Source organism: Calidris pugnax, unplaced genomic scaffold (genome assembly GCF_001431845.1).
Source record: "Calidris pugnax isolate Ruff unplaced genomic scaffold, ASM143184v1 scaffold273, whole genome shotgun sequence".
In the NCBI taxonomy this organism is placed as follows: domain Eukaryota; kingdom Metazoa; phylum Chordata; class Aves; order Charadriiformes; family Scolopacidae; genus Calidris; species Calidris pugnax.
In genome coordinates, this window is record NW_015094508.1 from 9,612,540 (window position 1) to 9,626,243 (window position 13,704).

General features: G+C 38.9%; 1 protein-coding gene across 7 annotated transcripts in view; it reads left to right on the forward strand.

The window, feature by feature from the left end:
* The window catches only part of PDE4D (phosphodiesterase 4D), a 623,750-nt gene that overhangs the window by 588,909 nt on the left and 21,137 nt on the right, over window positions 1–13,704 (forward strand). Inside the window, exon 1 of one of the 7 annotated variants that reach the window (XM_014964977.1) lies at window positions 9,908–10,277. The exons of the other annotated variants lie outside the window; for them this stretch is intronic. Coding sequence (XP_014820463.1) covers window positions 10,230–10,277 — 48 coding nt within the window. The 5' untranslated portion in view covers window positions 9,908–10,229. Of the gene's footprint in view, window positions 1–9,907; window positions 10,278–13,704 lie in introns of those variants that run through there. 7 annotated transcript variants of the gene reach the window in all.

Sequence of the window (13,704 nt, forward strand, 5' to 3'; positions counted from 1 at the left end):
TGCAGTACCTCTGACTTGTTTACCCTTTTCTTAAATGCCTCAAATGTCTCCGCACAGCTGCACTGAAGCAGGCATAGCTGTGTGAAGGAGATGCATATACTAGATCACACTGTCTTTCGAGATTATTTTTATTTCTTTGCTTTTTGTAAAGCATAATGAAGTGTCTATAAAGCATAGGAGCTTATTGCTGAGGAGCACAGGAGAAGCCCTGAGACTCCTCTTACAGCAAAACTTGCCAGTTTAATATATTAGTTGCCCTGACAAAGCATCTTTAGTTGGGACTGCACTTCAGGAATCGGGGAGTGGGTATCAATTCGTTGTTTGTAGAATGTCCAGATTCAAAGTGACAAAGAAGTGGCAGTTCAATGAAACACAAAATATGGTATGAGCTAAGTTGTGTGGCTCTGTCTGAGGCTGAGATTTCCACCCAGTTTTCTCACTGCTCTTTGCCTGGAGATGTTGGAAAGGCAGGATGCGTTTTTGTTCGCAGATAAGGAAAGGAGTGAAGGTGATAGCAGTGCTCTGGCTGCTGGGTCACTGTTGCTCCCAAAACAGGAGTGGATATGTGTAATGGAAAGAAATGAGGAGAAAGACCAGAAATGGCAGTAGCAGATCCTGCCCAACAGCAGTCTCTTAAGAAAAAAAATGGACAAACAAATGTGACTAAGAATGAGTTGCTCTGCCATCCAAGGATGCAATTTTAAGGAGGAAGGAATCTTTTTCTTTTGTCCCATATCTTACTCATTTTTCACTTTTTTTTTTTTCTTTCTTTGATTTGGGAATTATGGCTATCTCACTGTCCTGCACAAGTCACCATAGATACACATTTTACATAACAGTAACATTAAGGGAAGCAGAATCAATGTTTTTTCCATTCCATATGTGACAGGTCTTGGTTCTGCCCTTCTAAGAGAGCCTTCTTTCTAAAAGGAGGTTGGAAGGCCAGAGAGTGGGTCTTCTGATGGAGCATAGAACTATTTGGTTCTGAGATTTGGTCACAGTAAAGCCTGAGCAGTTGTGGGTTGAGTCCTGCAAGTGAAGTGATAATTAAATAACTTCTATTTTATTTTCTACTCCTCCATCCAAATTATAATTATTGTCAAGCAAAAAAATTGCTGCCAGGACATTCTAAGGGAATGAGTCATTCTAAAAGAGTCCAGGTTAGGGCCTTCTCGTGGTGGTATTTCGTGCTTCTTTGAGAGCTGTTGTGAAAGATTCATTTTAGATTGTTCATTGCAAAGTTGGTTGGAGGAGTAATAGTGAGAGAAGCATGCCATTTAAAAAGCTTGCGTAAATATGATGGATATTTACGTATCAAGTAGATCTGAAAAAGATAACATATGAAATCTCAGTTTGCTCCACATTCCCAGAGCTCATGTGCAGTGCAAGCTGTGCACACATTTGATTTGTGTACCAGCATCTTTTCAGAGAGAAACTTTGAGCAAACCAGTTTCCTGTCTGTTGAGAAATATGCTGATATGATGAATTAACTGAGTGCCGTAGGTATTTCCACTAACATTGCAATAATTTGAGCATGATTTTAAAAAAGACTGACTTAATTTTGCCTTAATATTGCCAGGATATTTGTTTGAAGCTTTTCTAAGCCAGACATATAAATCACTCTGGTCTGTTGTTTCATAACTTCTCCCCTTGTAATGCATATATATAGTATGTTTGTGTCAATATGCTGTGGATCCATATTGATGCATGCATAAAAACATGATACCTATGGCTTTTTAGTGATGTGAGATAGATGTATCTATGTCCAAGTAAAGGTATTTATTTTAATATTGTTTTTAGGGCAAAACTTGAAAAGCCTTCTGTTCGTATCAGGTACTGACCACAATAGTAATTTCAGGGATGGGACCATGGGATTGTGGTTACGCATTTGATTGTGTCAGTTGCCAAGAGGGATAGAGAGATAACCACCTGAGCTATTCATCACTGCTTTCTGCTAAGGCGACCGCCTCCTTAAACCTGCCGTCATAACTGCAGCTGCCACCGCACCCGGACCCACTTTTCTCTGATCTAAATTAGCTTTTAACAGTAGCTTTTTTGTAATTTACATCAGTTTGACAGCGTTGCACTGAGGATAAAATAAATATATAGCAGAATATTGTAAACAGCAAAGTATTTTTTGAAGTTAAGCTCTTACCTTACTGGAGGTTTGGGGTTTTTTTATTAGAAACCCTTGTATGCACGCTGTACTCTTACCATTATGTAGAAGAATTCCTGCAAGAAAACTGTAGGTGAATATTGCACCTTAAAGATTACCAATGGCCCCCAAAACACAGGTTGAAATAGGCTGTAATTTTTGTTGCTTTGCAAGTGCTTCAGGAGGGTCTATTGAAAATACTGCAGCTGTAGAGAATTCCTGTAAAGACCCTACTGTAGTATGGTTGAAATTTGGTGGACCACATTGTGAGATTTCTGTTCTGAAAAAAGTTTAATGTGTTCCTATATATTCATAGCTAATGCTTATATTATCACTAGAGGGCAGTAAATACAAACACTGAATTACGCATTTTACCAGAAAGTCCTTTTTAATTTTTTTAAAATAAAAAATAAAGGAACCTAATGCTTTATTAAACAGCTCAGTTCCAGTTTTACTCCATATGTCCCTTAAAATAGTTCAGAAAAACATTGTCATCTCAGTCTGTTCTGCAACATAAAATTCTCATATTTGAAGCATGAGAATTATATATTCCCAAATAAAAGATCTATAAAATGATATAGCTTAGGCTATTCCATCGTGTTTAATGAATGTAATTCTGACAAGCAGGAGGTTGCCAAGAAAGCCTTTTTAAAGCAGCGTAATTATGCTACAGTTAGGATCCTTAAAGCTGAGACTCCTTCAGAACAGTTGGGGATTTTTTCCAATTACAACCATCAGTTCTCAGCCACCGATGGAGTTCATCTTTTCTTGATAGCAGCATAAGACCCAACTTTGTCTCCACCCTTGCTGGTGACTTGCTGTGTGGCAGTTGATTGCTGCAGCTGGAACAATTCCTTGGACTTGTAAAATCTCTTTTTTCTTTCTTTTTTTTTTTAAATAAGTTCTACATTTGCTCTCCTTCCAGTCAGGGAGTCTTAGATGGAACCCTGAGAAGTTTGGTGAGTCTGGTTGATTCGGCATAGTTTCCTTGTCCTTTGGCTGGGTTGAGGCCGTCCACAGGCTCTTGCTTGCTGGATGAAACGACCATTCTTTTCTGCTGTGGTCTTCCAGTACTGAGCACTTTCCATTTTGTGGGGAGGCCTTCTGCTACGGTACATGCCAGCCTAAATGTCAGACGGAGTTGGCTAATGCTGTGGAAGCAGTCTTGTGTTTGTGACCAGTAGGGGCTGGATTTGACATGGGTGATGATTGCTGTTCTCTGGTGTGTGGAGGCCAGCCTAGAAATGCTTTTTGTATTTTCGGACAGGCTTCTCATTTGGCTCGTGGGATGTCTTCAGGCTATCTGTTGCTGTTTGTAACACATATGACCCCAAAAACTAAAATCGGTGATGTGTTTAGCTGTCTTCCTCTTTGTTGTACTTTTTGCTGCTAACTAGACAATAGGCACCACACCCAGCACACTTGTATTCAGGGCTGATGCTCAGACATCTCTCTGAACGTTCTTTGTGCAGCTTCCTAATCAGTGCAGGGGTGGCAGTTGAGAGTTAAAAAGCACAGTTCTCCTGCCCTCAAAGCTAAACACTTTTTCTGCTGGAGCTCCCGTATTACCCATCACTGACCTGTGGAGTGAAAGACCAAGATCATATGTCTCCTGTGGGACAGTTCAAAAGTACTGCAACTGAATCAACAAAGTGGCCCTTCAGTCTTCTTCCTGTCCTTTTCCTCAAGCTTGAAACTTTGCCATCTGACTTTCCTGTTGACTGAACATTCAGGAGTTTTTGCTTACTAACAAGAGCCAGAAGGGGACATAGATATTTTATTTCAGAGGATCGAGGTTTCTCCCAGGCTGCTGAGGACGTAATCCTCTTCCTTGTAATGTGTTTCTGTATCAGGAGCCCTATTCTGGATCTCAGGAAAAATGATCTTCTTTGAATGTCTTGTATTCCATACGTTCCATCTGTATGCTCTACAGTGGTTTGTAGGTGATACGTCCTTCTGGCAAGTTGTGATCATCAATATGTCAGATAAATAAAAGGATGAAAACCTCACTAGTATTGGTAAAATCTGCATGCCTTAGCATATGCCTCAAATTATTTTAAAAAAGAGCAACCTAATGAATTAATTCTTCACACATTCTTGTTGAAGGACAGTAAAATTTAGGTTAATAGTCATTTTTTTCTGACTCTGGGAATGGTACAGAGCATTATAGAGAACCAAGAAATACTTCAAGAAGTATGAGTATTGACAGCTCCAGAAGTTTGCACAGAGGTAGAGATTACTGCTTCAAGTGTATGGAGAACATTTGAGGTAACTCACTGCAATCCTGATTTCATCACAAATGCACAGCTTTTAGATTCTTAAAGTTGCTTTCAAGCAGGGTGTGTTAGTAAATGTATAAACAGCCTTTGTGATACAAGTTATTTAGAAGGTAGAATTTCTAGAACGAGCATGTACAATATGTAGGTTAGGTTGTTGTATACTTGGGCGACCAAACGGATTACTTGGTCTCCTGCATCTCTCAGGTGCCTAATTTGCCCATAACTGTAGAAGTATTGAACTCACTAGATTGTGCTTGACTAATGGATGACTTGCATTTGGCTAAAATATGTCTTCCAAAAAGAACTGCTTTTCTTGATTGGAAAATACCAAGCAGCAGAGAATCTACCATGTCACTGCGGGTGTACGCTAATTAAGTGATCCTTGTTGGTGATCCACATGCCTTGTTCGTAATTTGAGTTTGTTTCAGCTCAGTTGGTCTGGGGCAGTTCCAGCCGCCGTCCATTGCTGTTTGTCGATTCCTCAGTGCTAGTGAACCAGGTCTGGTACGCTGTATTTCCTCTTTGTTGCGGTACTACACAGTAGCCATATTCTTTTTAAGTTAAAAAGCCCAAGTTTTTTTTTTTTTTAGAAAATATTTTCTCTGTCCCCTGAATAATATTTGTAATTTTTTTCCTGTGAGCTGTACATGACAGCATTTAAGAAAACACTAGAGCTGGATGCACTATTCTGTCACTGGAGTAGCCAGAATGGTGTGTTTAGAGTACCTCTCTTTTTATTTAGCATCACAGAAGTCGCAGATTTTAGACATCACAATATTGCTACGAGATGTCCTGTTGCCACTCTATAGACTCTTCAGGGTTTCTGCTTTCTTCAGTGTAGTCCACCTGGTGAAAACCAATGACGAGTGTTGCTCCTCGGGGGTTGGTGCTGGGACCAGTGCTGTTTAACATCTTTATAGGAGATGTGCAGTGGGATAGAGTGCACCCTCAGCAAGTTTGCTAATGACACCAAGCTGCGTGGCATGGTTGACACGCTGGAGGGAAGGGATGCCATCCAGAGGGATCTGGACAGGCTTGAGAGGTGGGCCCATGCAAACCTCATAAGGTTCAACGAGACCACGTACAAGGTCCTGCACCTGGGTCACAGCAGTCCAAGCCCAAACACAGACTGGGCAGAGAATGGATTAAGAGCAGCCCTAAGGAGAAGGACTTGGGGGTACTGGTGGATGAGAAGCTCAACATGAGCTGGCAGTGTCTGCTCACAGCCCAGAAAGCCAACTGTATCCTGAGCTGCATCAAAAGAAGCATGGTCAGCAGCTCGAGGGAGGTGATTCTATCCCTCTACTCCACTCAGGTGAGACCCACCTGTATTGTGTCCAGCTCTGGAAACCCTAACATAAAAAGGACATGGAACTGTTGGAGTGAGTCCAGAGGTGAGCCACAAAAATGGTCAGAGGGCTGGAGCACCTCTCCTGTGAAGAGAGGTTGAGAGAGTTGGGGTTGTTCAGCCTGGAGAAGAGAAGGCTCCAGCAAGACCTTGTAGCCCTTTCAGTACTTAAAGTAGGCCTACAGGAGAGATGGAGAGGGACTCTTTGCCAAGGATTGTAGCGATAGAATGAAGGGTAATGATTTTAAACTGAAAGAGGGGAGATTTAGATTAGATATCAGGAGGAAATTCTTTACTGTGAGGGTGTTGAGGCACTGGAACAGGTTGCCCAGAGAAGCTGGGGATGCCCCATCCCTGGAGGTGTTCAAGACCAGGCTGGATGGGGCTTTGAGCAACCTGGTCTAGTGGGAGGTGTCCCTTCCCATAGCAGGGGGTTTGGAACTAGATGTTTTTTAAGGTCCCTTCCAACCCAAACCATTCTGTGATTCCATGATTTGTATTCATGGACTGTGCCCGTCATTGCCAGCTATCTTAGCACTTATATTCCTTCAACTGTGGTTTATATGAATGGTATCAACATAATAAACAATGAGGCTGCTGGTGGTGACTTCTCCATCCTCAGTTTAATTTCCTACCCTTACCCCACCTGCTCCCAATTTTTCTGTTCTCTGGAAGTTTTCACACTGTGGAAGCTTTCATACTAGTGACTTAATTCCAGATCACCAATGAAGAAATTGAATACCATAAAATAATCTCAGGTGTTGCTGATCCTGACTTAAAACTGTCCCATTAGATGAAGACAGCCTGTTGATGGTTGTTAGAAATGGATCAATAATCAGATTCTTAACCCATTTAATGTGTCCTCTCTCAAAATTGGGAGTGCTGTTGTAGAATATTATATAGTACTAAATCAAATGATCTACAATCCCAGATTATTAGATGTTCAAAAACATAAAACAATATTTACTGGCATTAATTACATTCCTATTTCTTAGTTCTTTATCAAGCAAATGACCAGAATATGCGTATTTCAGTTTTTCCATTATTTTACATGGGACTGATGTTTTGTGAGGTGGCCTGAAGTTACCCAGCCATCCTGTTTGCAAATTTTAATTGGCACAAAATTAACATTTTTGCAGTCTCTCAAAATTTACTAAAGCTGAACATCACAGCTCCCGGGATCTCTGCCACCTCTTTTTATGACTCCTGTGGAGAAACTTATCCGGGCTTGTTGATTAAATAATGGCAAACATTTCCTGTGGCTATTAAGGGACTTCTTCATCTTTCTGCCTTTCAAGGTCATTGTCTTCATTCTTTCAAAATGCACAACAGTGCCTAAAAAGCTTCTTTTTCTTTCTGAATTATTTTGCTACTCAGTTACTGACATTTCAAATTACATCTTTCTCATTTCCATATTCTTTGCTTGATTGGAACCACTGCAGAAAATGTCATTATTCCTTTCTTCCCCCATGTTTTATCTTCAGGGATGTATGTGTGTATGAAAACAAGAACTTCCCTTTCACATTGCTGGATTTCCACTTACTTCTAACTTAGGGGTTTTTTATCTTGAATTACTCTTAAGTATTTAGTTGTGTGTGGCAGCTATTTGCTGTGCAGTCATCTATCCACTATGGCCTCCTCTAAAGCTAATTATTCACTCATTCCAGCCTGGGAATTGAGGAGGAAAAGCAGCCAAAATGATTACTGTAAATTAGTGCTGGTGTGAATTTCCCAACTACAAATTTCTAAGGTCATAATTTCACATGTAGCCGAAGTCAGAGGGCATGCCTTCTGAGTCAGTGAAGTCATACCAGTAAACTGTGTCACAGCCATTGGTAGTTTGATGAGGTTGAGGCTGTGGGTCCTAGAAAAATCATTAAGATTAGTAATAAGCTGTCAATATCAAGTGTAATGTCCTATTACCACTAGAGTTAAAATGCAGCTAAAATAAATTATTGTAACATATGTGTGCATTGAAGGAAGGTGTTTTTTCATGGTTTTACATCAAAATCATCTAGCTAGTAGTTATATAAATACCATCCTTCAATAAATCCTATGAACAATACTTAACTCTTACGATTTGTCTTTGTCTCATACACTGATGGGGAATAAAAAACTGAAAGGTGATGTTTTTAGAAATGCTAAACAACTATTGTAATTTACTCAACAGCCATTTTAAATACTCCTTATCCGAAACAAGTTCTGTGCTTTGGGGGTCAGTTCTTAATAAGATTTAAGTAGGAGCCAGCCTTTAAAGTAACAGTGTAAGAGAAGTGATTTAAAAATTTGGCTTTCCAATGTCTTTCCATACTATCTATTGCAAGTGAACTTTCATACCCACATGCTTCACTTCTTAAGAGCCATAATGTAATACAATGGCTGTTATTTTAACATTTTCTAAGTCATAATATAAATTGCCTTCTGAAGGGGGGCAGCATATTTTCAGGTCACATTGTTGATGCTGGGTAGGTGGCAGCAGTGCTCTCTTGCCGTTGATCAGAAAACAATGCAACACAGATGTAGACAGTGTCTACATTTTGTAATGCTTTATGTTCAGCATTACAAAGCTGACTTGAAAGAATCAGGAGGAGTGTTTTCCAGGAATACTTTTACACTCCTTTAATGTCTTGCTGAGTCTCCAATAACCCAGGTCTGTTTTAAAAACTTAATTGTTTTATATTCATTTAACTGTATAGATGCAGGACAGATATAACTGCCTATTAACAGCAAATGCATCAGTAGTGTGTTCGTTCACATGGGGTTTTTTATACCTATTTTAAGGAAAACAATGTGCTTGCCATATGAAAATACAGAATTGCTGGTGATCTGTTGACTGCATTCAGTTGTCACATTGCTATACATTTCTCCCCTCTAAGGAAGAAATTTGTTAATATATTTTACCCTATTGATTTTAGCAGGTTCGATTCTTTCTGAAGCACTTAGTGTTGCTGACATTGCTGTGAAGCATCACCCAGAGAAGTAGAAACCACTTCAGCCAGAAGCTCCCCTGTGACCATTGTCGGTCAGCATCTTCCAGTGAATCAGCAGTGTGGGCTTAGGCTGAGCACTGCGCCTCATTCAGCTTGTCCTCAGACATTTGCCCATTGTCATATTGGGAAACTCTCCCTTCTTTTGATACAGCAAAGACTCAGAGATTTGCCGCAGTAGTGCGTATGTCTTGCACGGAATGGTGCAAGATAATGCATTCTCCTTTTAAATCTTGGTGTCTAAATGGCAGATAGTGGGATATTTTATTTAATGCTCTGAGTCAGCTCACCGACACACTCCACTTTCAATTAATCCTTTTTTTTTTCTATGATGTATAGCTGTAATTGATTATATTAATCTGCCAAGGCAGAAAGAGCAAAAGTTGAATAAATACAGTGAGAATTTGAGGACTCATTATTTCACTTCTGACTTCTCCATGGAAACTTAACATTTCCTGGGAATTGTTAGACACATGACTTTATCTTAACAATAACTGCTTTTACCTCTTAAAATAAAAATGCAGTAGAAACTGGCAGAGGGGCCCAATGGTCTAAATAGATCGGTTTTTAATCTAGATGGCATAAAAGCCAAAAAGATTTTGATTGTTACAGCATGTCACAGACTGCTCAAGAAACCTCATAGCTCTATTTCTGTTGTTTTTTCTTCACAAAAACCTCTAAATATACTTCCCTTCCATATGAAAAATTAAAACCACCAGGCAATCCACATGAATATACATAATACTCATTTTAACTGCTTGGATGGCGCACCCATTGAAAAGAGATGGTAAATGCTGCTGAAATGAGGAGACCTTAACCCAATTATTTTTGAATGGCATGTGAATGCTGCAGGCGGGGATGCCATTATTAAATGGCATTTGCTGTTAAAAAAAAAAAAAAAAAGAAAAAAAAAGAAATGCCCCATGCCCAGGAGAGTCCCCAGCGCTGGCCAATGGGAAATTATAATACATCATGTTGCCAGCCCCTCAAATTTATATCTTTTAGGGTGACATACTATTGGCTGCTAGTTAGGCTCTATGGGAGGGATTACTGGCACTGTTTGTGGCTTCCCCTTCAGCTCCTTATTTGGTAGCTGTTGATAGAGCAAGGCTTTCCAGCAGCTGAGCATCTTGACATACATTATTCATTAAGTCCTGGTGTTCAGGAAATATGCATATCCCTAGCTCTTCAGATATTTCTTCAGCTCGTACAATATGTCTCTTCAACGTTGCCTCTGAATGCTTGGAGTTTTATAAATGGCATTTATACAATCAGAAGACCACGCGCTTGGATTTCATTTCAGTATACCTCCTGTGCACAGTGTTGCTGAGAACCTGAAGATCAGCAAAAAGAATTAGGAGAGAAGAGAAGGAATCTTTCTTCTTGGAAATCGTTTGCAGTATCAGATAGCAAAGAACTGATTAGCTTAGATTGGTAGTATAGAAAAAAAATAATCAAAAATGCCTGAGGCAAACTATTTACTCTCAGTTTCTTGGGGCTACATAAAGGTAGGATTTTGTTTTACCTTTTAAGAACCGTGATTTGTGATGCATGACTGTGTGATCACTGGACAGCATGAGTGGTTTGGGGTGATATGACTTATGAGTAATATGAATATAAAGTAAAAAATCAGAAAAGCAAGCCTTTGTTCAGCAACGAGAATGAACCACACAGCATAGAGTCTGGGAAACTGTGCTGGGACTTTTAAAATAATGTTGCTTCAGTGGATAATCAGACCAAGTCTAAAGCCAAAGAAATTCGAAAGATTTTTGTTTTCTTTTAGAAAAAGATTGCTACAAAACTGTTTTTCTAGACATTAAAAGATTTCAGGAAAAAACAACCCACCAACCTCAAAACTGAGATACCATACAATAGGAGAGAGCATGAGTAAAGAGACTGAGGATAATGGGTGAATGCATGACCTGTACTAGTTTTATTAGCTGAAGAAATGTGAAATTATCAACAGCATCTTCCAGCAGCATTTTTTTGCTAGTCTCTGGGTGTGTAACAGCTTATTGATTAAAGCGCTGGAAATTGTCATCCTCTAATATTGATCTACATTAGTATGAAGAGCAGCTTTGAACTAGCTTGAAACTGCAATACTGCTAGAAAATGGAAATAAATAAGCTTTCTTCTCTTTTATAGAAAAGTTTTGCCCCGAGGAATTAAGTCAATATGCCTGTCAACATACAGAACTGAAATTCACTTAACACAAAATCACATTTGGGCTTTGTTTTAGCCCTATTTATGTGTTTATGGTTAAAAAAATTATGTTGCTGTAAAAAAGGAAAAAGAAACATCGTCCTATGCTTGACATAAAATAACTGTTCCAAATGATGTGTTTAAAGAAAATATTGAATTATCCTGAACTAAAGAATGCAAGTGTTTAATTAAATGACTAAAATGAATCAAGCATTATATTCACACCTGACTGAATCTCTTATGCTGGCTTGTATTAACACCCAATCTTATCATAGATTTATTTTTTTTTTTTAAATAGAACTGTAAAACCCCCATTAGGTCATTATGTCCGATTAGGTCATTGTGACCAGTCTCTGCTAATGCAGAACTGTTACAGTATATTCTCAAGGATTTTGATCAGTCATCTATGAAGAAATTGGATCCCATTATGCTAGCAAGGTGAATTCCTTTCTTGTTTACTAAACAATAAGATGAAATTACTTTCCATTCAGCGGAACGCGAGGTATTTATTGTCATTTACGTGGAAGTATTTCCTGCATTTCCAGGCAGCTGCTGTCATGTTCCTGCTTGCTAAATTAGAAAAATTCCATCACCGATCTTAAAAAAAAATTCATTCTTACTGTTTAGCCTTTAAAATAGATAGGTATTTTTTTCTAATTGAAGTTCAGCAGAGAGCATAGTAGCAGTAATTGATTACACATGGAGAAAAATGTCTTCTGTGTAGGCAGTGTCCTGTACTGTCTATAGACGATGATTTTAGTTAAGAAACTAAATACTACTTGACCACAATTTTAGTGTAGTGCTTTTTGAGCTTAGAGTGTACACATCATAGGAAAAACGTAAGGAAGATCTGCTTCTTATGACATTCAAAGCAATAATTTATAGTATTTATGAAATTGTAAGGAAGAATGAAACATGTTAGTCTCAGAGATAATTATATATGTTTATGTCCCTTATTTTACATGTGTTTCAGTAATTTCTGTATGGTTCAGGCTGTACTTCATTATCTGCTGCTAATTATATTTCAGAGCATGGTTGTCATGTGGAGTTATGTACCCCTGGCTTTCATTGAGTATCTTTCCTTGAACAATGAGCACCACTGTCACAATGCCAGGCTTAGAGATTCATACCTCACTATAGCTTATGTATAAAACCCAGGGCATGACCTTGGTATTAATTAAACACATGGGCTTCAAACCGAAATCTTTAGTTACTAAGAATGCCGTTTATGTATTCAGAATGCTGCTAAAATAAAAGATAGTTTTGCATGGATAAGCAATATAACCGAAGCCTTACATTAATTTGTAAGGCTGACCTATTTTAAGTTCCTTGTGTTGTTTTTGTAGAATAAAAGACTCCAAATCCAGTAAAATAACATAGTTTATTCTTTTTTGAGCTACAAACATATTTTAAAAATAACATTGATATTTCAGAAACAAAATATCGTCATGTAAGTTTAATGTTCCAAGTATTTAATAAGTGTTCCATGGATGTATTCAATGCATGTGAGTTTTAGAAATGCTACCTAGTAAAGAAGCAGCCAGAAAGGTTGAAATTGGCTGGGGTGGGCTTGGGAGCCAGTGCAAGAAAAGGCTTCAGGTGCTTTGGAGTGCAGAGTGCTCTTCAGGTGCATTTTTGGTTCCAGCGTCCACTGGGATCGGAGCGTGATTAACACTCAAATGGAAGGACAGGCGGGATGGGGCCTTTTGGTCCATGGATTACCTTCTGTGCTGGTGCCAAAGGTTGTAGTGGAGGCAGCCTCTTTACAGTCCTTGAGATGCAGCAGGTAACCTGGTCAGGAGCAGAAAGCCTGGGTGGAAGAGGCCCTACCAGGACAGGGCATCTACAGCAAGGGTGGTTCTGCATGCTTCCCCTCCCTACACCACTAACTGCGGGTTGCGTATTTATTTAAGCTTTTGTTACTGAGGCAAGAGCTTCATGCCATAAATGTGAAATGTTCTAAAGTGTAATTAATAAACCCCATATGTATTAAGCATGCAGCCCAAACCTTTTATATGGGTACAAATTTACTCTAGTTGGGTCTTCGCTCTGTCTTCAGAGTTGAACTTGAAATGTCTTTCTGGTATAGATGCAAAGTCTTTCCAAAATCGTATCATTGCTCTGGTTGCCATCTGGGAACATGGTTACTGCAAGTGTTTGTCTAAATTCTTCTATATACCTTTGCTGACATTAGAAAAGTATCCCATTTTTTCTTCAAAATCTCATGTGTATTTATCCTAGGTTGACAGCAGTAATATATATGCAGAGATATGCACACATTGGCCTTCAGCCCAGAGTGACCTAAACTACCAAGCTTAATTCCTCATTAGTAGTCTGTGCTTCAGAAGTGACCACTATTTAGGAAACTATTCTTGTCTCATCAACATATGCACTTTTATTCCCATGTATTACAGTTCTTCCTCTATCAGACTTCCTAGGCTTTTAAAGGGAGGTAAAAATGCACATGTAGTTTTATCACTTTGGGAGATTTTTAATGTTATTTGAATATTGTGCCTGTCTTGTGGGTCGTGTTCCCTCTTCCTCCCTTCCCCTATGCTGAAAGTAAAATCATTAAAATAAATAGAAATAAACGAAATGAAAAAATTAGGTTTAGGGAAATATTTTTAGAATTTTTTTCAGAGAGTACTCTTCTGTTGCTGTAACATTGGTATTCAGCAGTGAAGAACTGTATAGTTGGCTTAATGGACATTTTATAGCCTGTACATTTCTAGG